This window comes from Cryptotermes secundus, unplaced genomic scaffold (genome assembly GCF_002891405.2).
Source record: "Cryptotermes secundus unplaced genomic scaffold, Csec_1.0 scaffold2487, whole genome shotgun sequence".
Lineage (NCBI taxonomy): Eukaryota > Metazoa > Arthropoda > Insecta > Blattodea > Kalotermitidae > Cryptotermes > Cryptotermes secundus.
In genome coordinates, this window is record NW_019724641.1 from 61942 (window position 1) to 87872 (window position 25931).

At 41.5% G+C, this 25931-nt stretch overlaps 1 protein-coding gene across 1 annotated transcript in view; it reads right to left on the reverse strand.

Annotated features, from left to right (window-relative positions):
• The window catches only part of LOC111862623, a 200443-nt gene that overhangs the window by 23477 nt on the left and 151035 nt on the right, over positions 1–25931 (reverse strand). Inside the window, exons 6-7 of the mRNA XM_023848141.2 lie at positions 16520–16657; positions 2101–2306 (exon numbers count right to left, since the gene is read on the reverse strand). Coding sequence (XP_023703909.1) covers positions 2101–2306; positions 16520–16657 — 344 coding nt within the window. The remainder of the gene's footprint in view (positions 1–2100; positions 2307–16519; positions 16658–25931) is intronic.

The window sequence follows — 25931 nt, forward strand, 5'->3', positions numbered from 1 at the left end:
AGACCACAGAGGCCGTCTATAAATGAATCAAGGACTACGAAATAAACGTGTCTAAAATGTATGTAAATTTACACATTGCATTAATGTAGAAGTACATTTAGTTGAATGGTAGTGACTGAAGCAAAAAACGAACATAGAAATGTTAAATGTGTCCCGAGCAGGGACGTGGATACCGACTGTTTCTGGAACAGAAGGGTTATATTTTGGGCCACTATAAATATTTATTAAAAATTAAGCATCTGAGTGATATAGTATCTGTGAATTTATTTTTTTGCCCTTAATTATCATAAAGATTATGAATACTCTGAAAAATTCTATTAAATTTAAAATGAAGAAGGCCATATTCTGTGATGTGGCGCCGTGTACATCTTGTGTGAACCAACGTTTCGTTACAGCCATCTGCTCACGCTGGTTCCTCTCTCGCGGATTTTGCTACCCTGAAAATGGAAGCGATACGTTCCTCCGAAACGTCCGTTCACGTAAGATCTACATGGCGCCACATCCGAGAACATGTCATTCTTCATAATCATCGCCGTAAAATCCTCAACACTTATAAATTTCAAATGGGTTTACAAATAATACTTCCTTACACAAAGACACAGGATTTAAGTCCCTAAATATGCATAGATTTTGTCTGAAACTAGCATAATTATGGTTGGAAACAGGTGAACTGCGTGTTAAGCAAGCGTTAGGATGCGTTCCGTGTTGCTGTGTGTTCAGGCGAAGCCTCCACACTAAGCATGCGCGGTGAAGCATACGGAGTAGTAGCTTCACGGTCTCTCTTCCCCCTCCCCTCGCAGGTCTCGTCAATTGGGAGTAAATCAAGCATACATTGTACGTGAATGGTAAATAAGCTTGGCGTTAATAAGAGGCGTATGTATTCATCGACTGAAAGAGTCGATATATCAGGCCCTGAATTCAGTCCTGCAAATACAATAAAAATGAATGCATGAAACTGAGGTCAATAACCTCTTCTTGTTGCTATTGTACCGTAAGAGAATAGTGTAAAATATATTGTGCAGAATTTACCATATCTGTTGATGTTTAAATAATATAATATTCGGTAAGATAGCACCTATTCAGGGATCGATTCTCGATTTCCGACATGTATAAAGGCATCACAGTTATTGGGAAGGTTATGGTTTAGAATTTCCGCAAAATTATCTGGTATCCTGACTGAAGTTTTTCGTTGTATTCTTTAGTTCCTCCATACAAATTCCCGGACAGCACCTCTATTAAAACATGAACGCATTTTTTCTTTCCCTCAAAATTCTTCCTCACGCGTGACTTATCTATCATATTGCGAATTGACTAAGAAAGATCTAGCTGCTGACACCACCATTAACTTTGAGCATATTATTATGTTTAATTTCAATATACAAAAGTTGCGTGCGTTACGAAAGATTGCCAAAATATAATTTAAATAACGTCCAAATTTTGGATTGTGCTACTCAAGAACATCCCAGCATTTGCGGAACCTGAAGGTTTATTATCGTGTTTACAAGAACCATCCACTGGTCCCTATCCTGAGCCAGTTGATTCCAATCCATACCATCCCATTCTATCTCTCTATGATCCATTTTAATATTGTCCTCCCTCCTACGCCATGGTCTTCCCAGTGGTTTCTTTCCTTCTGGCTTTCCCATCAATATCCTATATGCAATCGTCTTCTCCACCATTCGTGCTACATGCTCTGTCCAACTCATCCTCCTTGACTTGATCATTCTAATTATACTTGGAGAAGAGTACAAGTTATGAAGCAGTTTTCTCCAAATTATATGAATTGTATCTACTAATTTGATGAGAGGAAAAAATTAACAGATCCAGTTTCCGAAACGTCGTGTCCTCTATTACTTAAAATACCGGACGATGAAAAAAGTCCAAAACCTCAGTAATTCTGTAATTTTAAAATAGTTGGAAGGAACCGTTAGTGGCCTAATTTATTGTACTGTCCCATCATTTTGCCTGGATATACTGAGGAAAGCCATGAGAAACCTCGGTCAGGATAGACAGAATCCTCACTTGGACCTGTTTACTTGGTGCTAGAAAGGCTACAAAGTTTACGTTTCGAACGGGGAACAAGATGCCAGAAATACTGACCGACACAGGGGTTAACCCACAGCAAGCGCTGCCAACCGAGACAATCGTACAGCTGTGTGAAGTCGGTTCCTTTGCATGCACAGTTTGATCGGAGTTCTGTGCCTAGAATCCCGAGCATGGCTTTCCGACACTCTGAAGGCGGTCCGGCACACTTTTTTGTCAGACTATCCACTGCGCATGACTGTTCATAGTATTCCAGCCTGCTCCTGCAACAACACAAAATATTGTTATTACATTGATGCAGAGTTTTGAAACACGTATGTGCACCCATGATATGTATACAGTGGCCGTCTTGTAGTGCACTCAATTTCACCTCTTACTTCACGACATGTTTCGGCAACATAGTGCCATCGTCAGGTGCCCTAATTACGCTAATCTATTTCATTGCTTGACTTTATAAAATTAATTAAAAAGTATTTAAAAAGTGTGTATTTGTCAACTATAATAAATTTACACACACTAAAACTTGTTAAGATTATTCATCTTATGTGTCTTAATTAAAACTTGCATGTTGTTCTTCCACTTTGGAGGTCGTTTGTCTTATATTCTGTGTAGACCGTATCTTGTGATGTGTGTTCCCTTCTTAGCAGCTAAGAACTAGCAACTGTATACATATCATGGATGAAAATCAGTGCAACAAGACGCTAAAATCCAACGTACGTGCACGTTAATTTCCACAGATTTTAAACATTTTTTACGCAAACAAACAAAAAACAAAACAAACTCTGTGGCCTGCAGTCCGCAAGCAAAATATATCGACCGAGTGACCGCCGCTTGTCGGCGAAGTTAGTGTCAACTTTTGCCGACAGGGGGTGTTACGTGGTCAGCGCAACGGATCCCCACAAAAGTGCGAAAAATGTGTCAATGAATCGAGTAACACTGTGCTGTACAGCGAGACGAGTGTGAGTTTCTCTGCGTTTCGGTCTATTCTATATGCCGAAGTTGGTAGCCGTGAGAATATATACCATTTCGATGTGATTAAAATTCTTTAAGAGCTTCTGCTGCAAATGTTTCACTGAACAAAACACATATTTTTAAAAAAGAGTGCTTCGTTTCAGATAATATAATAAATTATTATTTTATGAAGTTTAAAACATCATATGGCGGTGTAAACACATAAGTTTATTTTCATTTGAGTATGAAAAAGGAAAATGTTATTGTCCATAGCTTTCATTCGAATTTAATTTTAATATAAGCTACCTTTTTTTATCGCTGAATTAATCTATTTTACAATATTGCAGTAGGTAAGCAACTCGTGGATATATCGTTTTGTCTGTATGCATTCAAAGGCTTATGGAAGAGATATTCAAAATAATTCCAAATAGGCTGGCTGTATTGTATTTCGGACATCTTACCTTAAACAGAGCACGAAACTATATTTATTTTAGACGTATGAAGTCTTATACGAAGGGCCTATTTTGAAATTAATTAAAAAGGTATATATCTTATCTTCATATAGAAAGTATGGGCTGAAGTGTTGTTCATACGAGATAAGCCAGTGAATGGGCCAAGATTCGAACAGTGTACCTCATGAGTACAAATCAGACGAGTTCTCGCTGTAATATAAGATTTTAGGTTTTCACGGCAGTGACTATGATGCCGTCTTCTGAGATGTGGCGCAGTGTAGATATTGTGTAAACCGACTTTTCTGAGGAGCGTATCACCTACATCTTCAGGGTAGAATAATCCGCGAACGAGGAACTAGCATGAGCAAGTGGCTGCAGACTGAGTCACCACTGAGGCCCCCTCTTCCTCCCTTCCTGTTCTTTCGACTGGTGACTCAGTCTGCAGCCACTTGCTCACGCTCGTTCCTCGCTCACGGATTATTCTACCCTGAAAATGTAGGTGATGCGCTCCTCAGAAACGTCCGTATACACAATATCTACAGGGCGCCACATCCCAGAAGACGGAATTCTTCCCACTGTAATGTTCGTGCTACGACTATGTAATGCGAGTCCGCTTGAAGCTTAAGAGCGAGTTTCTAGTTGAATTCCAAGGTTCCAGGGCGAGTGAACAAGATATGGTATGAAGACTTCATAGATATTTCAAGCGTTATTGTCTGTGTTGAGATCCGTTGCCAGGATACGACTAGTGAAGACTGAGAATCCTAGTGCTTGTGCAACGGTGAACTGTAAATTGTGTAAATCAGCGATGGCGCTGTATTAATTGTAACTAAGAGAGAACTCGTAACCGAAGCGCCAATAAATCCAATCATCCGAACTATAACCAGTTATTTTCGTCACGTCACACACGTGACAGTATTATGATTTTATAAATATTATGACGTGTTTGGAATACTTCTGACCGCCATTACTTTTGAGACAGAAGTTTGGAAATAACAACGGTCTCTGCTGACGTCATGCAGAGATTCCTTATCAACCTACAAAGTCCAACAAATCTGTTTACTAAGTGACTTAACATTAATGGAAAGGAGTGTGTCTGCCCTAAATTATTCAGACAGACATATCACGTGATTGAATATCTATTTTCCCTTCATTTTTAACATGTAGATGATATATATAAATAAATATATATATATAAGGTTTTAAATAAAATCAAAACAAAAGAGAAGGGAATTAGAAAGATATTCTCACGCGAGCTCTCATTTCTCTTCTACTATTAAGCACGTGCAATCTAAAGCAAAATTTAAAACTCCGTGTAATGGATGTAATAATTATAGACGCTCAATAGCCTGTTTTTCATTGGGTGTTGAAGCACTATATTGCAAGCCGGAAGGCCGAAGATTCGATTCCCGATGGGGTCATTGAATTTTTCAGTTGACCTAAGCCTTCCAACGGCACTATGGTCCTGGGATCGACTCAGCCTTTGACAGAATTTAGTACCAGGAATCTTTCTGAGGGCACAGGGCGACCGGAGCGTAGCCTGACAATCTCATCGCCATCTATGAACGGATTGCAAGCCGGAAGGCCGAAGATTCGATTCCCGATGGGGTCATTGAATTTTTCAGTTGACCTAATCCTTCCAACGGCACTATGGTCCTGGGATCGACTCAGCCTTTGACAGAATTTAGTACCAGGAATCTTCCTGAGGGTAAAGGGCGGCCGGAGCGTAAGTCTGACAGTCTCACTGCCATCTGTGAACGGATTATCTATAGAAAATATGGGATTCTCAACGTTTCAGAACCCTATTAGCCTCCACGACCTGTTATAGGGATAGCTTTACCTTACTACAACGCTTGATAGAGAGGTCTGTTGCTATTCTGCTGAGCAAGTTGCATTGTCAGGATGGTACGAAGATATAAACTGTTATTCTCAGAGCAACTGAATGTTCTGGTACGCCTTATGCCACTCTTATCGTAACAAGCATGACTGACATCTGGTAAGTCACAGAGCCCTAGCTATTAGGGACTGAGATCATAAGCCGTTTCATAAGGAAAATATGTGTACTCTTATTAACTAGGAGAGCAGAATTTCTGGTTAATATTTTATTTTATTAATGTTTCAGAAAGTGGGAACATAATTCGCAATCTTCGTTTTAATGTTCCGAGTAACCATTTTCAAACATAATTCGTTCGCCCAAAGACCCGATATATTTTATTCCTCTAGTCAATCTATATGTCAAACCCATCACAACCCTAGGGTAAAGGTGAAGCTGTCCCCTCGCTTAACTAATTAAGCACTACGCCATGAAGGCGTATGGGGGAGTGGCTGTATAATCCATATTTTCTGGACCTCAGCAGTAGCTATAACTGAGTGGTCAGCTTCACGCCCCGCTCGCTTTACCCTCGGAGAAAAAGTTCCCGGTACCACTGGATAGGAGGTTGGGTGGTTCCCAGAGCCGGTTTCGACGACGTGGAAAAGAGAAAATTCTTGACCCTACTGGGACTCGAACACCTGAGCAGGTTGGTTAACTGGTAGCTCATTATACTTGTCTTATGCTGCAACCCTCATACTGCTGTCTCCTCAGCCTGAGATTTTCGTGGTTTTCTTCAGTCTCTAGAAGAAAATGACGAATGGAACTTCAAAGACAATGGCGACCTCCTACAGTATCCTCGTTATTTATAGTGTGTCATGCAGACTCGTTGCTAGGCAACGACCACCAATTAAACAACTGTACAACAGACATGACCACAACAATTCCTCGACAATTACTCTGCAACAGAGGATTTATATTTTCTACTAGGTCCGTGACGAAACTTAGTGGTCAGTCGAGAGAGAATCTACAGTCAGTCAGTTGGCTGGTGAGTTAGTGAGTTACTTGGATAACCAGTGGGGTTCAGTTGGGAGCTGTTGCTGTGAGAAGCTGGTAGTTGAGGCCTGCGGCATTTCGGGAACACAGAGAAAGTGAATGTTCAACGTTTGAAGCCGCTACCAAGCAACGACTAGTGAAGACTGTAACAGACTGAGAAGACCTAATTTATCCCATAATTCTTACTTGTATTTACGAGTTGTAAGAATTCAATAAATACTATTGGGAGTCCAAACCCCCGTCTATAGTCACTCATACACGTGACAATATTTATCTTCCCACCTCATTCAACTCTGCATAAAAAGCAGGACCGTTAAATACCGTATTTACGCATGTATAGGCCGCACATTTTTTTGCCAAAAATTCAAGAGGAAAACTGGGATGCGGCTTATATTCGAAATATTCGAAATCACACTTCATTTAAAAAAATTATATTCATAATTAGTAATACAGGGTGTTCTACTCCTGAAAGAATATTCCAAGAAAATTGTTTTTTCTATAATTTCTGTCTGAAAATTGTGCTGCGGCCTATAGACGCACGCGGCCTATACATGCGTAAATACGGTAATCTAATAATTGAGTAAACTGCTAAAGAGCAGGGATATACAGAATTTGTGCTCATGTAAATTAGATAACACATGTAGTTTTATTCAGTCTTGCTTCGCAGGAATTTTAAATTTAAACTGAATTTGAATGCGACAAACTAAACAACGCGGACATGTACAGAGGTGTGAACTGGTCACAGTCCTGGACAGAGAGAGAGAACCCCGAGCCTTGTTCCTGAGTTTCTGTGCAAATGAATGGAAACGTGTCAGAAAACAGGCTGCATTTGCGACAAGGCTCGAAGCGACAGGTGTTCGCATATTAACCAACATGGACATCATCCTGGGGGAACATGTTCTGCACCCCTTCTTTCTGTTGGAATAACTAACAGACATTTCACAGAAGACCTTTAGCTTTCATTTCAAATGTACTTTCACTAACGACGACAAATTCTGTTCTTAACAAAGAGCTCTTATAAGGGAAGACAAGAAATACATAATGTGATTCTAAATTATTGTCGGGATTTCCGTGGCCTATAATTTTCAAACCGGAAGCAACATAATAAAACTGTTCATAGAAGGGTTCCGTTGGATGCGTCTCAGTTGTTGGAGTAATAATAATAATGTTAAGAGGAGGAGGAGGAGGAGGAGGAGGAGGGGTAGAAAAAGAATACTTATACGGTAATCACGCCGGTCACGGTAGCCGAGCGGTCTAAGGCATGTACTGTCTTCGCTCGCTCGGAAGCCGGGATCGTGGGTTCGGATCTGTTTCCTGTGAGGTACGAACTGAATTCTTATATATTATTCTTATACACTGCCGGTCACAGTAGCTGAGCGGTCTAAGGCATGCACTGTCTTCGCTCGCTTGGAAACCGGGATCGTGGGTTCGAATCCAACTGAGGGCATCGATGTTTCTAAACGTTTTTCTGTGTTTGTGTACAGGTAGAGGCCTTGTGACGAGCTGATCACCCGCCCAAGGAGTCCTACCGAATGTGTAAGATCTAGAAAAACCGAAGTGAACGGAGAAGTTCATGGAGGTAGGCCTAGGCCCACCGGGGCTGTATAGCCAAAGGGAAAAAAAATACGGTAATCACAAAGTCATCGATATCTTCCTCCACGGTGACGAAAGAAATAGCCAAGTTTACAAGAACAACGGCAGAGTGACGGACCTTTTATAGTAACAGAACATTATAACCTGAAGATGATGTAATAAGAGACACATTAAGTTGAACAGTTTAGTGCTTTACCGCGCAGTAAGTAAATGGCTTGCTCTACACTCCCTGCTCCCCACCCGTCTTACTTTTACGTAGCGACCGCTGACTCACTTCCAGGTCACCCTCTCCGGAAGGGAACGCATTACCGTATCGACTTTGCGTTTGGATCGGAATGGATGACCGGTTTCATCTTAAAGTCGAATGGACGCTGACATAAACTTTTGAATTTACTGCAGTCTGGTCCAGGCGCAAATAACTGGAGTAAGTGAAGCGTCCCTCAACGAATCGACCCATCGAACTTTCTGCATCTGATAAAATTGCTGTTTGAAGTTCCAAGGAGAATTATGATGTGACATTGTTCTGGGTTTTCCAGCCTTAAAACTGTACAATCTGAGTGGGAAGATGTCTCGCAATATTGCTAATGGAACTACAGATGTTTAATTAAATATTTCTTAAAAGCCATCTTATGTTTCGGCGGGTTTGACGCAGGGAATTATTCTGTTGTGATGTTGGACTACTGTTTTAAGTAACGGATGCACCAAGTTAGTCCCCACTGCTAGACAACAAGTACATCCGTCTACATTATATCATATCAAGAAAGTAATAAAACTTAAATATTGTTTTTTTTATTGCTAGTGGGGTGGGACTAAGTCCCTTGTACTGCGGCCACTTCTGGCCTATTGTACCAGCCCCAGATGATAGGTGAGGGTGATTGTGGAGCAATTTGTGGAATGAAGATTGGCAGGGGAAACCGAAGTACTCGGAGAAAACCTGCCCCAGCGCCACTTTGTCCACCACAAATCCCACTTGACCAGACCCGGGATCGAACCCGGGCCGCCGCGGTGGGAAGCCAGCGACTAAGCGCTTGAGCTATGGCGCGGCCGTAAACTGAAGTAAGTAGACTTCTGGAAGGGGGAATTTAGTGACGTACTATGCAGAAGTAAAGGTAAGGTTAGGTAACGTTGTCCCTATGCTCAACTAATTAAACACTACACCATGAAGGCGTATGGGGGAGTGGATGTACAGATTAATATTTTCTTGACCTCGGTACTAGCTGGAGGTGAACGGTGAGTTTCAGGCCTCGGCCGCTTTACCCTCGGTACCCATTTGATAGAAGGTTAGGTGGACCCCAGAGCCGGTCTGGACGATTTGGAGAAGATAGAATTCTTGACCCTACCGGGGCTCGAACTCCGACACCTCAGTCGTCCAGCCCGTAACCAGTCGCTATACCGACTGCGCTATCCCGGCTCTCAACCATGCAGAAGTATGCACTAAAACTCTCGGAAAGTTCAGTTTGGGATTCTAGAATTCACTTAATACGCCTGACTGATTCAGGGTGTCACGTCAATAAAAAAATGATACAACAATAATGATTGATACTACTACTACTACTACTACTAAAGGTGAATTATTCATATGCTTAATTAAGCACTATGCCATGAAGGCGTAAGGGGGAGTGGAGTGCAGAGATTCACGTTTTCTTGACCTCGGCACTAGTTAGAGGTGAGTAGTCAGCTTCACGCCCAGACCGCTTTACCCCCGGGGAAAGAGACTCCAGTTCTCTATCGAATAGAAGGATGGGTAGGCCCCAGAACCGGTTTGGACGACTTGGAGAATAGAAAATTCTTGACCCTACCGGGACTCGAACTCTGACCTGTCGATCATTTAGCCCGTAGCCAGTCACTATACAGACTGCGCTATTCCGGCTTATACTATTACTCTATTACTATTGCTACTACTACTATTACTACATTTGAGCCTAAAATTGCCTCTGTGCATAATTAAGCATCACACCATGAAAATATATAAAGAATGACGTGGTTCCATGCATACACGTATTTACCCACTGCACAAGATGAACACAATTGGCCTGCTTCACGTCCCTGTCTCTTTAGCCAGGACAGAAATCCCAGTACCCATTTTATATGAAACTGGATGTGACCCATAGTCGGTCTAGATGACATAAGGAAGAGAGAAATTTCTTATTTCAGCTGCTAATCGCACCCATATTCTTCGGTCGTCGAACCCTCAATCTAGTCACTACACTGACAGAGCTAATATATATCGATTTATTTAGATGCACGAACGATTAATATGAGACAGAAGGGAAAAATAACGCCTTTCTTTTTTTTCCACATATTTATCAATTTCATTAAGTGCGTCGAAATTTACACAATAAAGCTAAGATTCACACGGAAGTGGCATTTTCATAGCGACCATTTTAAGAAAGCAAATATTTCAGACCAAAAAGCAGTCCTCATGCACACAGTTGATGATTTTTGCCACGTATCTCCAACACAATTTTTGAAAATTTCTACTACATATGTATTTACTATATCATATTTATAGAGCCTCTGCACATTATTGTAGTGTTTCCTGCAAGAAAAGTATTAAATTCTACGGAGGAGTTCGTTTGCATCAAAACGGACATCTGAATAAAGACTGAGCTGTATTAACAGCACTTGCAACAATCCTTTGTGAGTCATATACAAAATACTGACAATGCAACTTTGAGGTTATGACTCACGTTCACTATCTGTAGCGGGATAATAAGGTTATACAGGATCTTGGCTGTAACACTGACGAAATTCCGAATTTTAAATTGATAAACGGAAAGGGGTTGAAGGAAATTATCGGGGGGGGGGATCACAATGGACCCAGTAGAAGTATGAGTGCTTAATAGGAGACTGAAGTTTGTCCGCCATGTCAAAATAGCAATATTCGAGGATATTTTAGACGCTGTAGATTGAAAGAACAGCTACATTAACGCAAGATGGCCCAAACACAAATTCATTCAGATTTAAAATACCACAGTTTTCATTAATAAACGCACTACACTTTCTTCAGTTACTTATTAGGGGGAGTCAGTGAACAGATTACAAAAAGAAGTAAAACAACTGTAATGGACGTAATAGGTTTTCTATTTGTATCACTAGGTAGCAGCACAGTCCAGCTTCATGACTGTCTAGGTAGAAGATGCGCATGCGCATATTCAGAGGCTGCTTTCAGTAGTCAAATTAGCGATCGTGTTTGAGAAGTATAATACCGAAGAGCAGCGTTCTTTTGTGCTTTTTTGTAGGCAAAAAGACTCAAAGCAAAGTATATTCATAGAGATATATTTCCTGTTTACGATGGAATGTGTTTGTCGCGTAATGTTATTCACAACTGTGTCGAGAAATTCTCTCAATGACGTTCAAAGATCACAGATGATGAAACGGAGGTAAGGAAGTAGCTGAGACAAAGGGCAAACGACTTCTATGTTGTGGATTTCGACACACTGCTAAAGCAATGGGACAATATGTCGAGGAATGAATGTTTCTTCCCAGGTTCTAATCATCACGTTTTACGTTTTATATCAATTTGACCTATTTACTGGCTCTACCTCGTAATTAAAAACAGCGACAGCTGATGAAGGTGGTTTATACAAGACTAAGAAAGAATAATACAAACTTACGAACGAATATGAATGAAGCTTCCATAAGAAAGAAAAAAAAAAAGAAAGGAAAAGAAAAACAGAGAGAATAAGCTTTGTTCTTGCTTTCATCTTCAAAGCATATACATTTAAGGCAAGGACTAGAGAGCAGATAAGCTACAGATATCGTTGCTAAGCTTCCGTTATTGACACTGGTGTTAAAGGTCAAGATAAGTTTCAAATGAAACTGAGGGCATCGGCTGATCTCAGTGACGCAATTAAAAGCGGCTCGATGTTCTGTGTAAGGTTAGCACCGAACCTGTCGCTGTTGTATGGGAACTCCCTTACATCGACAGATTCCAATAAAATAAAAGTATGTAATATAGAAAAGACTGTCTCTTTGGTCTAGTGGTCAGAGTTCCCGGCTACAGAGCTAGAGGTTCCGGGTTCGATTCCTGGTGCTACCAGATTTTCTGAGAAGTAGTGGGTCTGGAACGGGGTTCACTCAACCTCGTGAAGATAATTGAGGAGATATTTCAAGGAAATAGCGGCTCCGGTCTAGAAATCCGAGATTAACGGCCGTGGAGATCCGTTGCGTTGATCACGCGACATCCTCTATCCGCAAAAGTTGTTACTAACTTCGCCTACAAGTGGCGGTCGCTCGTTCGGTATAGTTCGCTTGCGGACTTAAAAGGCCATGGAGTTTTATTTTATATACGTAATATTTTCAGCACGACTTTCAACGTAGTTACTTAATTAAGCTGATCAAAATAAAATGTAGAACACTACACCGTGGACTATGTCATTTCCTGTCTTTAATTTTGGTACATATTTTCGGGCAAAATTAATCGCTATTCAGTTTATAAACCTGTCAGATTACGTGTACCAACTAAGAAAAGAAAAAGGGTACACTTTGTGCTGGATTTGAGGTTCTCACAGCAGTGACTAAATATACCATCTTCTGGGATGTATTGTGGCGTGTCTTGTCGGAGAAATGTATTATTTCCATCCTCAGGTTGGAATACCAAGCCAAGACAACAAGAAGCAGCTGGCAAGCGAAGACCAATGGCCTCGTTCTTGCTTCTTACTTGCGTTGCTTACCCTTCAACCCAGAAGATAGGTTTAGTATGTTCCTTCGAATTTACAGTGGACTTCTACAGGGTTACACTGCTTTACATCCCAGAAGATGTCACTCTAAGGTAAGCAGAGTGACCCAAAAGTCAGTTAACCTAAAATATTCTCTCACATTAACGGGAATGTTCAGGTTTAAACCTGCTAGCCAGTTTATAGAACGGTATCACAACATTGCGAGTTGTGGATTAGACACGGAGGATCTCATTTCGAGCAATTTTTCGTGAATTCAGTGGGAAACGAATACATTTCTAATGTATTTTAGTGTGTACCATACTGAGCAGTTAACTGACTTTTGGGTCACCTGTGTTTTAACTTCAGCACAAAATAAATTACCGCCATGTGCTGCCCATCTTCCAGGTTTTCTGCACCTACAGTATCATCTGTTACCCATTCCCAATTCTAGCAGTAAAATTATTTCCCTTGGGAACATATTGTCCACTAAAATTCAGCCAAATATTAATGTTTCTGGACCGAAGAGAGATGAAGTGAGAGGAGGTTGGAGACAACTGCATAATGAGGAGCTTCATAACTTGTACTCTTCTCCAAGTATAATTAGAATGATCAAGTCAAGGAGGATGAGGTGGGCAGGGCATGTAGCAGGAATGGGGGAGAAGAGGAATGTAAATAGGATATTGGTGGGAGAGCCAGAAGGAAAGAGACCACTGGGAAGACCATGGCATAGGTGAGTGGACAGTATTAAAATGGATCTTAGAGAGATAGGATGGGATGGTGTGGATTGGATTGATCTGGCTCACGATAGGGACTAGTGGAGGGCTCTTGTGAACACTGTGATGAACCTTCAGATTCCATAAAATGCTGGGAAGTTCTTGAGTAGCTGCAGATTTGGCGGCTCCTCAAGAAGGGCTCAGCTCCATGAAGTTAATTTAGTTACTTATGTCATGACCAGTGTGCTTACTCCAATCTCCTGAAGCCGAAGGGGTCCCGCTATTTGGCGGCCAAAAATTATTGCCTTACATACTGTATTTACGCATGTATATGCCGCACATTTTTTGCAAAAAATTCAAGAGGAAAACTGGGGTGCGGCTTATATTCGAAATCACACTTCATTAAAAAAAAATATATTCATAATTAGTAATACAGAGTGTTCTACTCCTGAAAGAATATTCCAAGAAAATTATTTTTTCTATAATTTCTGTCTGAAAATTGTGCTGCGGCCTATACACGCACGCGGCCTATACATGCGTAAATACGGTATTTGGTTTACACTGCAAAGTTTGTTTCTTCCTTTGTCGGTCATTTTACTAACCTGGTTTACCCAATTTTGCCTATACTTATTTATTTAATTTTTTACTGATTGCATTTTCAGTCATTTTCTATGTATTACTTTCATTCTTACTATGATCTAGTCTAATGTAACCTTCAACTATTCGTAAGACCATCTTTTCTACTCTTTATTCGATTTGTGCTTCCTGCTTTAATTGTCCAATATTCACTTCCCTGCAAATTGCAGTTTCCTTTATTTCCTTGTTTAGTCTTCAAGTTCTGATTAAGACACCTCTCATACAATCAAAACTATCCAATTTGTTACTCGTTTGTATAATGCATATGTTGCATATTTTCAACCTAGCTCAGCGGCATAGCAGTATCTTTACAGACTCATTTTCGGGAGGTGCTGAGTTCGAATATCAGCAGGGCTATTCTGATTGAATATCCCCTTGATTTAATTCTCTGTCCCTCCAGGCAGGTGCCAGGGTACCAAGTTCGTTCCTTTCTTAATTCATAATTAATGTACAATTATAACGTTTGACAATCGGTTATGACTACTGACAACATCGTACAACAACCAACAACAAAAAATTTTTATAATGTAAAAATTAAATCTATCCCTGTAACACGCCGTGAAGGCCCATAAGGTTTTGAGACGTCGAGATTCCAACATTTTCTAGACAATTGGCTCACAGATGGCGATGTGTTTGTCAGCCTTACGCGCCGGCCGCTCTTTACCCCCAGGAAGATTCCTGGTACTCATTTCTGTTGGAATGAGTCGACACCAGGGCCATAGTGCGGCTGGAAGGATTAGGTCAAATGAAAAATCCAACGACCCCGTTGGGAATGGAACCCGCGGCCTTCCGGCTTATAGCATAGTGCCTCAACCAAATAAGCTGCCTCGTGCCCCTTACTATTCATTATATGGGGATAAATTTTATACTCGAAATTCGGTAAGCTTATGCTTCTATATTTTCACTGTTAATGCCGTCATCCTGAATTATACTGAATGTTACACAAGTAACTGAAATTCAGAAAGTTTTATTTACAGGTGTTGTGAACTCATTCTGCTTATGAAGCGTGGTTTGATAAAACGGATATCATATCAGTGCATTTTTTCTTGTTACCAAATAAGTAACATATGCATGAGTGTTTGTGTGGGAGGGGGAAGTAATTCTTTATTAATCTATCGGCAGTTTTACTGGATTCAATTTGGCGCGGGGGACTTCGGATTTTTACTTGGAAAGTCATTTTTCCTACGTTATATGTTGTTCGATCACAGTGGCCGCGCAGTCTAAAGCATTAACCGTCTTCTCCCGCTCAAACACTGGGATCGTGGGTTCGATTCCCACTCAAGCCATGTATGTTTGTGTGTGCGTTTATTCTGTGTCTGTGTTGTTCTGTGTGTATGTAGCGGACTTGCGATGGACTGGTATACCCCGTCCAAAGAGTCCTACCGACTGTGTATAGATTAAGAAACTGAAAAAGCGGCCAAGGTCCACAAGGGCCGCAGAGTAATAGACAGATTAAAGACATAGATAGATAGATAGGTAGGTAGGTAGGTAGGTAGGCAGATGGATAGATAGGTAGGTAGGTAGGTAGGTAGGTAGATAGATGGATAGGTAGGTAGGTAGGTAGGCAGGCAGATGGATAGATCGATGGATAGGTAGGTAGGCAGGTAGATGGATAGATAGATAGAGAGGTAGGTAGGTAGGTAGGTAGGTAGATGGTTAGATGGATGGATGGATGGATAGGTAGATAAGTAGGTAGATGGATAGATAGATATGTAGGTAAGTAGGTAGGTAGATGGATAGATAGGTAGGTAGATATGTAGGTAGGAAGGCAGGTAGGTAGATAGATGGGTGGGTAGGTACGTAGGTAGGTAGGCAGGTAGGCAGATGAATAGATAGATAGGTAGGTGGGTAGGTAGGCGGGAAAGCAGATGGATAGATAGGTGTGCAGGTAGGTAGGCAGATGGATAGGTAGGTAGGTAGGTAGGTAGATGGATAGATAGATAGAGAGGTAGGTAGGTAGGTAGGTAGGTAGGCAGATGGTTGGATGGATGGATGGATGGATGGATAGGTAGATAAGTAGGTAGATGGATAGATAGATATGTAGGTAAGTAGGTAGGTAGATGGATAGATAGATAGGTAGATATGTAGGTAGGTAGGCAGGAAGGCAGGTAGGTAGATAGATGGGTAGGTAGTTAGATAGGTAGGTAGGTAGGCAGGCAGATGAATAGATAGATAGGTAGGTGGGTAGGTAGGCGGGAAGGCAGATGGATAGATAGGTAGGCAGGTAGGTAGGCAGATGGATAGATAGGTAGGTAGATAGAGAGGTAGGTAGGGAGGCAGGCAGATGGATAGATGGATAGAAAGATAGAGAGGTAGGTAGATATGTAGGTAGGTAGGCAGGAAGGCAGATGGATAGATAGGTAGGCAGGTAGGTAGGCAGATGGATAGATAGGTAGGTAGATAGAGAGGTAGGTAGGGAGGCAGGCAGATGGATAGATGGATAGAAAGATAGAGAGGTAGACGTAGATGTTAAGTTTGTTGTGTGCTATTTGTGATTTTAAATTTTAATTTATGTTCTCTACTGCCCTGGACGTGCTTGCCTGTTATAGCTCCCACAGTTGCTAAGCTGTTCAATAAAAGAATGGCAATCGCACGCCCAGAACTTGCCTGCAGCTCAGCTCTTCACGACAAACTTCCGCCAGTGAATGACACGTGGGCATTGATGGGCCTTCCACGCGCTGGGCGCAAACTGGGTGTAGTTTCTCCTGTGCCACGAGGCATTCATCCTGTTTGTTCTCGGTTTTCCTAAAAACAGAATTTCAGAATTAGCCATTATGAATTATACAGACATCAGTGTGTGAAACTTGGTCTCTGACATTAAGGGAGGAACACAGACTGAGGGTGTTTGAGAACAGGGTGTTGAGGAGAATATTTGGACCAAAGAGAGATGAAGTGACAGGAGGTTAGAGAAACCTACATAATGAGGAACTTCATAACTTGTACTCTTCTCCATGTATAATTAGAATGATCAAGTCCAGGAGGATGAGGTGTGCAGGTCATGTAGCACGAATGGGGGAGACGAGGAATGCGTATAGGATATTGGTGGGAAAGCCAGAAGGAAAGAGACCACAGGGAAGACCAAGGCGTAGGTGGGTGAACAATATTAGAATGGATCTTAGAGAGATAGGATGGAATGGTATGGATTGGATAGATCTGGCTCAGGATAGGAACCAGTGGAGGGCTCTTGTGACCACGGTACTGAACCTTCGGCTTGGAGCGCAATAACACAATAGCTATTGCATAGTCTACCAAGGTTCAACGTATCATGAGGAAACAGCACAGAAATTTAGAATCTTATTTCTATAGACCTAGCAAGTCTAAGGGATCAGGATACAGTGCACATCTTTGACAGACATAGCTACTGTTCTGAGGCTGTACACGATGCTATTCGTTATTCTCAAGAAGAAAGTTTTTAGATCAAGCCTGGAATAACCAGTTTAAGGCAACCTACACACTTTGGAACTAAGTGGAATATATACTTCACAAATCCTCACAAAATGAGTTTCGTAAATAAAACTTTCAATATATAATTTCCTTTTTTCCATTCAGTTTAAAGCCTTCAAGACGCGCAAAACAATATGAAACGTCCCTGATTTTTTCAAGCTGTAATATTTTGAGATGAGGAGTAATACATATGTACAGAAGATTCAATGAGTAACTCGTGCCAAGTTAAAAGACAATCTGTCAGCTGCCAGTGAAAGCTTCAGGATAACCAAGATATGCCTATCTATTCCTCTATCTAATCTATCTATCTCTCTATCTATCTATCTATCTATCTATCTATCTATCTGTCTATCTCTCTGTCTGTCTTTCTATCTGTCTGTCTGCCTTTCTATATGTCTGTCTATCTACAGTCCTTTGTTGGACCTTGGTCGCTTTTTCGGTATCTTAATAAATACACAGTCCGTAGGACTCCTTGGACGGGGGATCAGGCCGTCACAAGGCCCTTACCTACACACAGAACAACACAAACACAGGCATCCATGACTTGGGCTCGACTCAAACCAACGATCCCAGCGTTCGAGCGAGCGAAGACGGTTCATGCCTTAGACGCCTTAGACCGCGCGCCCACTGTGATCGGCTAACAAACGACTGTACAACTACTATAACAAAAGAATATTAAGGTATTCCCTTTAAATACGAGGGTTAATTCGCAGCCAGTAATTAAATATATCGATTCTGGTATCTGGATTATATTTGACGATTTTCTTGAAGTCCTTCCAAGAGAATTACTTACTTACTTACTCATGGAGCTGAGCCCTTCTTGAGGAGCCGCCAATTCTGCAACTACTCAAGAATGTCCCAGCATTTTATGGAACCCGAAGGTTCATTAACGTGTTCACAAGAGCCCTCCACTGGTCCCTATCCTGAGCCAGATCTATCCAATCCATACCATCCCATCCTATCTCTCTAAGATCCAATCTAATATTGTCCACCCACCTATGCCTTGGTCTTCCCTGTGGTCTCTTTCCTTCCGGATTTCCCACCAATATCCTATACGCATTCCTCGTCTCCCCCATTCGTGCTACATGACCTGCTCACCTCATCGTCCTTGACTTCATCATTCTAATTATACTTGGAGAAGAGTACAAGAGAATTACATGGAACATATTTAAGAGCATCATAACCTCTAGTCTATAACTTGGGACATAGGCCGAATAGGTGGAACAGTTTACCCTCCAGTATGCAAAGGGCATGCGCAACGGTTGTAGTGTGACAGGAAACGTAAAGTAAAGAATTTACAGTAACTAACTGTACACAAAACCTAGTTACAACAAGTGTGAAAACCTTCCTTTGTACTTAATACTGTCACGTGAATTTAATCCTAATAATAAGCACAAACTCAATGGAACGGAATCGACATTAAGATGTTAATGATCCTTTATCAGAGCAAGAAATTCGTTACTCTAAGGAATTCCTACTTCGTCCTGTGTTTACGGAATCCTGTGACTGGTATTTATCCTAATCATTATTATATGTGTGATCGAACAACCCCCGTCTCTCCTTAAGTCTAACATTCTTAAGAGCTTGAGAAAGGTCAAAAGAAAAAAAAATGCTCATTCATAACTTATCAGAATAAAATACTTGGTTAATATTTTAGCAGATAATACAAACTAAGCCATTTTACTAATAAATTTCATAGGGTGTTCTTCATTGTATTTACTGTGTGCTAGTGTGTCCTTTGTTGTTTGTGTAGTCTTTGTGTGCTGTGTTTTGTTTGAGTGTGGTGTGTTATTTTGTGTATTGTGTCTTATTGTAGTACCACTGCCACCGGGCAAAAATCAATTTGAAGTTTAAATAAATAATAATTACGTCATGGTCCTCATGTTTCTGCTTGGCCGAATTCACAGGGTTCGAATCTCAGTCGCTATCCTTTTACCCTGACTGATTTTTTCCGTGGTTTTCCCCAAATCCTTTAGGAAATATTAGAATATACCTTAAAAGTTGGACAGGACGCTTTAATCCACAATTATCCAATTCGCCAGTTACAGATCATAGTATATTAGACGCTAGGCAGTCTGAAGAGCTGGAAAAGCATTTTTAAATGAACTAAGATTCAAGGAAACTAATTACGAAGGCCAAGAAAATGTTATACAACTGTACTTCGGGCGCAGAAATTAAAAGTTGTAACAACAGACCAAGAAGGAAAACAGATTAGTTGGTAATTTAATTACCTATGTGATAATTCGGCCGGTCACGGTAGCCAAGCGGTCTAAGGCATGCACTGTCTTCGCTAGCTTGGAAACCGGGATCGTGGGATCGGATCTGTTTCCTGTGAGGTACGAACTGAATGCTTATATATTATTCTTATACCCTGCTGGTCACGGTAGCCAAGCGGTCTAAGGCATGCACTGTCTTCGCTAGCTTGGAAACCGGGATCGTGGGTTCGAATCCCACTCAGGGCATGGATGTTTAGTTTGTGTCTGTGCGTTTTTCTGTGTTTGTGTACAGGTAGAGGCCTTGCGACGAGCTGATCACCCGCCCAAGGAGGCCTACCGAATATGTAAGATCTAGAAAACCCGAAGTGAACGGAGAAGTTCATGGAGATAGGCCTAGGCCCACTGGGGCTGTAGTACCAAGGAAAAAATAATGTGATAATTCATGTTCTAATAATATTAAGAGGAGAAGTGAAATTTCTGAAATTCCGTAGACTTCAACGAACAACAATTTTTCGACAGTTCCCTCCTTAGTGTAGTTAACCTCCGGGGATTACGTTTAGGGACTGAGGTCTAGTCAATCAGTACGCATGCTCTCTCAGGGCGTATAAACGGGCTTGGATAGCACCGTAAACAACGGTCTCGAGTTGTTAATGTAAAGTGTATATGATTAATTGATGGATAAAGAAGGTAAGGAAAATAGAACAGTGGAGACTGGTTGTAGAGCAGGCCAAGGCTCACCCAGAGCTGTAGCGCTGTGTGGTAGGTAAGCATGCATATAATTAATTAGTTACGAATAAATCACACCTAGAAAGATTCACAATTTGTCGTTGGTGAATATTTATTTGGATAATAAAGGAACACTGCTGTATTAACTATTAACCCTCCAAGTCGATACGGTTATTACGAAACGTCAGGATAATCTTGACTCGAACTGAATTCCTTGATTCAGAATAAGGGTCAGCGTTTACATAAAGCATTTCACCCACCGTTCTTAAAGTAATTGGAAGAGGTTAGGTTCTCCTTCAGATCGGAGCCAGTGACCAGGACCGCTGCACGCATGCGTACGAAGCAATGTTCTGTACTGAACACACGGCTGCTTCTAAGTCCAGCACCCATGTCCCTTTGCTATGATTTCCCCTAGGAATCTCTTTGGGGGTTCATCTGAAGGATATAAGGGTGGCGTGGAGCAGAGGGTGATTGTTTCTTCCCCCTGTGTTGCTCAGCTTTCCTCATAGCGATAATCTGGTAGCACTCGAAAACAGGTCATAAACGCCAAGCGAGAAAAAAATGTCTCTAGTCCCGAACTAGAGCAGTTTATGGCCCGCAACCTGATTCTAAAGAACAAGCGATTCACGAAGTATCGGTTTACTTCTAATCATTCTTAAATCTCGATCAAAATAAGACTCCGTGGTTTTAGTCCACAAGCGAACTATATGGACCGAGCGACCGCCACTTGTCGGCGAAGTTTAGTGTCAACTTTTGCGGATAGAGGGTGTCACGTGGTCAGCGCAACGAATCCCCACAGCCGTTAATTTCGGTTCTCTAGACCGGAACCGTTATTTTCTTGAAATAGCTCCTCAATTATCATCACGAGGCTCAGTGGACCCCATTCCAGACCCATTACTTCTCAGAAAATCTGGTAGAGCCGGGAATCGAACCCTGACCTCTGGATCTGTAGCCAGAAACGCTGACCACTAGACCACATAGGCGATCGTTGAAAATAAGTATGGGAAGTGTATTCTAAAAGATTCAACTTGGGTTCGAAACAAGGAAAGGATTCATAAGAATGGTGGGTGAAATTCTAATACGAAAGTGTAAACATTACATAATATTAAAACTCACATGGTTCGATTTATTTGCCTCAGTGACGGTTAAAATATGCTCAAGTCATTACCCAAGAAATATTATGCAGAGTTAAAACTTAGCTGAAGCGCTTTAACCTACCGCAAGGCCGTGAGTATTTTTATTGCTAGTGGGATGGGACTAAATCCCCTGTATTGCGGCCACTTCTGGCCTATTGTACCAGCCCAGATGATAGGTGAGGGTGATTGTGGAGCAATTGGTGGAATGAAGATTGGTAGGGGAAACCGAAGTACTCGGAGAAAACCTGCCCCAGCTCCACTTTGTCCACCACAAATCCCACTTGACCAGACCCGGGATCGAACCAGGGCCGCCGCGGTGGGAAACCAGCGACTAACCGCTTGAGCTATGGCGCGGCCTTAAGGCCGTGACATAGTTCAGGCTGTTAGACTTTGGCTGGGTTTGATACCGGGTCAGGTCACGTGGAATTTGTGCCACACAAAGTGAAATTAGGGCAGATGTTCTACAAGTACTGCGGTTTCCAATACTAAATATCACTGAATCGAATGTTCCATTTCTTTCATCTATTTTTGGACTAGTTTACAATAGGCTATTTACGGGCAACTAATATCCCAGGTTTAAAATGAAGGCACAAGAAGTTCTGGGAAGAACTAGTAGCTTATTTTCGACTTGGATCGCACAAATAATGACGCGTATAGAAATTATAATGTTGTTGCGTGTGTATTCGTTGCCGCGGGAAAAGCTTTACCGAACTGTTGCCTAGCAACAAATGAAAGGGGGATACACGCAGACACAAAGTTATCTAGAAAGCCTATTTTCACTTTTCAAAATGTGAACAGTTGTCTAAAAACTATCTTAAGTTGCGAATCATAGAATTTGCAAGGAACGACTAACAGAAAACTGAAAAATTTAGGAGGGCTGGCAGAGTTCAGGGCCGCCTCTGTGGTCTAGTGATCAGAGTTTCTAGCTACAGATACAGAGGTCCTGAGTTCGATTCGCGGCACTACCAGATTTTCTGAGAAGGTCCACTCTGCATCATGAGGATAATTGAGGAGGTATTTCAAGGAAATAGCGGATCCGGTCTAGAAAACCGAAATTAACGGCCGAGGGAATCCGTTGCGCTGATCACGCGACACCCTCTGTCCGCAGAATTTGGCACTAATTTCGCCGACCAGCGGTGGTTCCTCGCTCGGTCGTTATAGTTCGCTTGCGTACTAAAAGCCTCGGAGTTCTTAACAGAGTTCATCTACTGCCTTTTAACTTATTCTTCGTTGCAGTTTTTTTTAAGTAATTCACGTTAGGAACGCACTTAACATGCATGAAATCATCTGTGTACAACCACGAATATGTCTAACTTAACGCTGTTTCGCGTGAGAATTTATTGCGTAGAAGTGGCGAGAATAATCAGGATCTGTGTCAGACCTATGCCGGGGATCGATCAGACGTGCTGTGGTCTGAGTCACGTCGTTCACTAAAGCAGTGTCCTTCAACAGTGTACTTCATAAACAGACATTTGCCTTGACATTATGTCTCCTGTTGAAAATGACTTAATTCCCTTGAAGGCTGTAACAGCGTTATTTGCGAAGTCATGCAGGGAAGCTAGGAGATCGGGGAGGCTAGGCACGTATACAGAACATCAATCGTCCTAGAGGGACGTTACCCATTTTACAACCTACACATTTCTTTCGAGACGTCGCAGCGAGATAGCTTTACGGGAAAGCATTCGGCTCTTATTTGGAAGGTCCATATATCGATTCTTGGAGCAAGTTTGCCTCATCTGTCCTTTTCGTAAATTTCCAGCCTCGAACCCGCAACGAACACTGAATTTTTTGCCTGAGTCATACTGATTCATGTTTTTCAATTCTTCTTAGATACATTTAGGTTTGGTTCCATGTTATCTCATGTTTTTAATTGCAGAAATATTCGGTTTGATACCAGACTGAGAATACTGCGTCCTAGATCATCAATATTTTCCTAAATCGCTCCAAGAAATCACACAGATCCTAAGGATAGAGCAACACGTACACTCGAATACACTGAAGTTTACTATAATTTTCCAGTAAGTTCGTCGCTCTTCACAAACAACCACTCACGTACCCTACAAACTGTAAACAACGTTGAAGTTAAGGCAGAAGGTTTCCCACAACAATCAACTCTATATACAGTCCATAACAACCAGAAAGTCCTTGTTTGTGTTATCCTGACTGGAATGTCAGTGTTAGTCCTCATTTGTAAGCGAAAAACGCTGGGATATTACGGTAAAATATTTCACAATTTCTTTCCAATGTCACTATTAATTTCCGGTCTAGAAAACCGAAATTAACGACCGTGGGGATTCGTTGCGCTGACCACGCAACACACTCTACCCGCTAAAGTTTGAACCAACTTCGCCGAAAAGCGGCGGTCGCTCAGTCGGTATAGTTCTCTTACGAATTTCAGGCCACGGAGTTTGTTCTTTGTCACTATTAATTCAACATAAAGGACACCACATATTATAAATTATATAAATGACTAATTATCTGTAAATTAACCATTACTATTACACTATAAAGGAGGGGCACGCGGTAGCGTAGTTGGTTGAATCACTATACTACAAGCCAGAATATCGCGTGTTCGATTCCTGCTGAGGTCATTTGATATCTTTAATCGTCCTAATCCTTCCAGCCACATTATAGCCCTGGGGTCGACTCAGCCTCTAACAGATATAAGTATCAGGAATTTTCCTGGGGGTAAAATGACGCTCGGCGCGTAAGACTGAAAACCTCACCGCCATCTGTGAGCTGATTGTCTAGAAAATGTGGGAGCCTCGACGTCTTACAGCCTTGTGGCCCTCCATGTCCTGATACAGGGATCTGCAGGTCTGTGACAAGGCAGGTTGTGAAACTTTACATCTGAAAGGACAAACAGTGACTGTTTACTGTAATTAGAGATTTACGGAATAGTTTCTGTGTTGTTAGCACGTACATTCTCAGAAACAAAACAGTTAATTACACATCAGAGGGAAATTTTTTCTCTGCTTGATTGTGAACCTGTTTATTAATATGATTTACAATTACGTTAAGCGGACATTCTTTTTTAGTTACATAGTTACGAGATAGACCAGTAATATACACGTATATTCCACGTAATTCTCCTCAGAGAGTGCGTGGTGAGACATATTGTGTGGGGAGCGTGAAGCTTTTGTTTTCATCACTACAGTTGAGATGACAGAGAAATGAATATATCGGATCTATTTCTGCCGATGAAATCCTAGCCAGAGCATGACACTTCATTGCGTTCTCGTTATACACGAGATGAATTCCATGAACGAATAAAATTACCGATTTTTTTTTCAGTCTGTGTATGTCTATTTTTCAGTAACTACGCTTCGAGTTTGGACTGAATTTTAGTTGACCTTGGACCTGAATGACGTTATAGTCCTTTAAATTACATGAAGTCTGGGCCATGCTCATTTTAGGAAGCGTTATCCTAACTTAATTCATAAAGCAAAGTCCTTCTTTAAAACTCAGATAATACAGAAACTCTCTATAATTCATATAATACAAAGACTTATTGTCATGTTCATAACAGCCAGCCATTGAAGCACATTCTTAAACAAACAAAAAGAACAAATTCCGTGGCTTGAGTCCGCAAGCGAACTATACCGACCAGCGACCGCCGCTTGTCGGTGAAGTTAGTGCCAACTTTAGCGGATAGAGGGTGTCGCGTGGTCAGCGCAACGAATTCCCACCGCCGTTAATCTCGGTTCTCTAGACCGGTCCTCAACGAAATAGATGCAGTTAAACGTATAGTTACTATTTCCATGTCTCTAAATATCACATTTCATGAAATTCTGTCAACAAAAATACAGTTGTAAGTTTTGAGGTTTTCACGGCGATGACAATGAAGAAATTCGTCTTCTGGGTTTAGGCACCGTGTATTCTTCGTTTTGGCTACAGCTCTCCGCATTCCAAGCCATTCAACTGCTCTGAAGATGGAGGCGCTACGTTCCTTCGAAACGTCGGCCAAAACGAAGAATACACGGTGCCTAAACCCAGAAGACGACTTTCTTCAAAAATACAGTTGTTTAACTGTATTAACAAACTGAAAAGTTACCACTTAATAACCGAAATTACTGCAATTCAGTTTTATACCACTATTCCTGTAACAGGCCGTAAAGGCCCATAGGGTTATGAGACGTCGAGGCTCCCACATTTTCTAAACAATCGGCTCATAAATAATGGTGAGGTTGTTAGTCTTATGCACCGGCTGCCCTTTACTCACAGGAAGATTTTTTGTACTAATTTCTCTTAGAGGCTGAGGCGACTTCAGGGTCATATTGCGGTTGGAAGGATTAGGTCAACTGAAAAATCTAACGACCTCATAGGGAATCGAACCCGCGACCTTTCAGCTTGTAGCATAGTGCCTCAACTATGCTACAGTGACCTCTGCAGAACCGAATCCTTAGTTCATCTAAATGAAGTTAGATAAATGAACAACCAAACAGCATAACACATGGCGAGATATACTTACTGTAACAAGGGCATATGGCCCTGAGG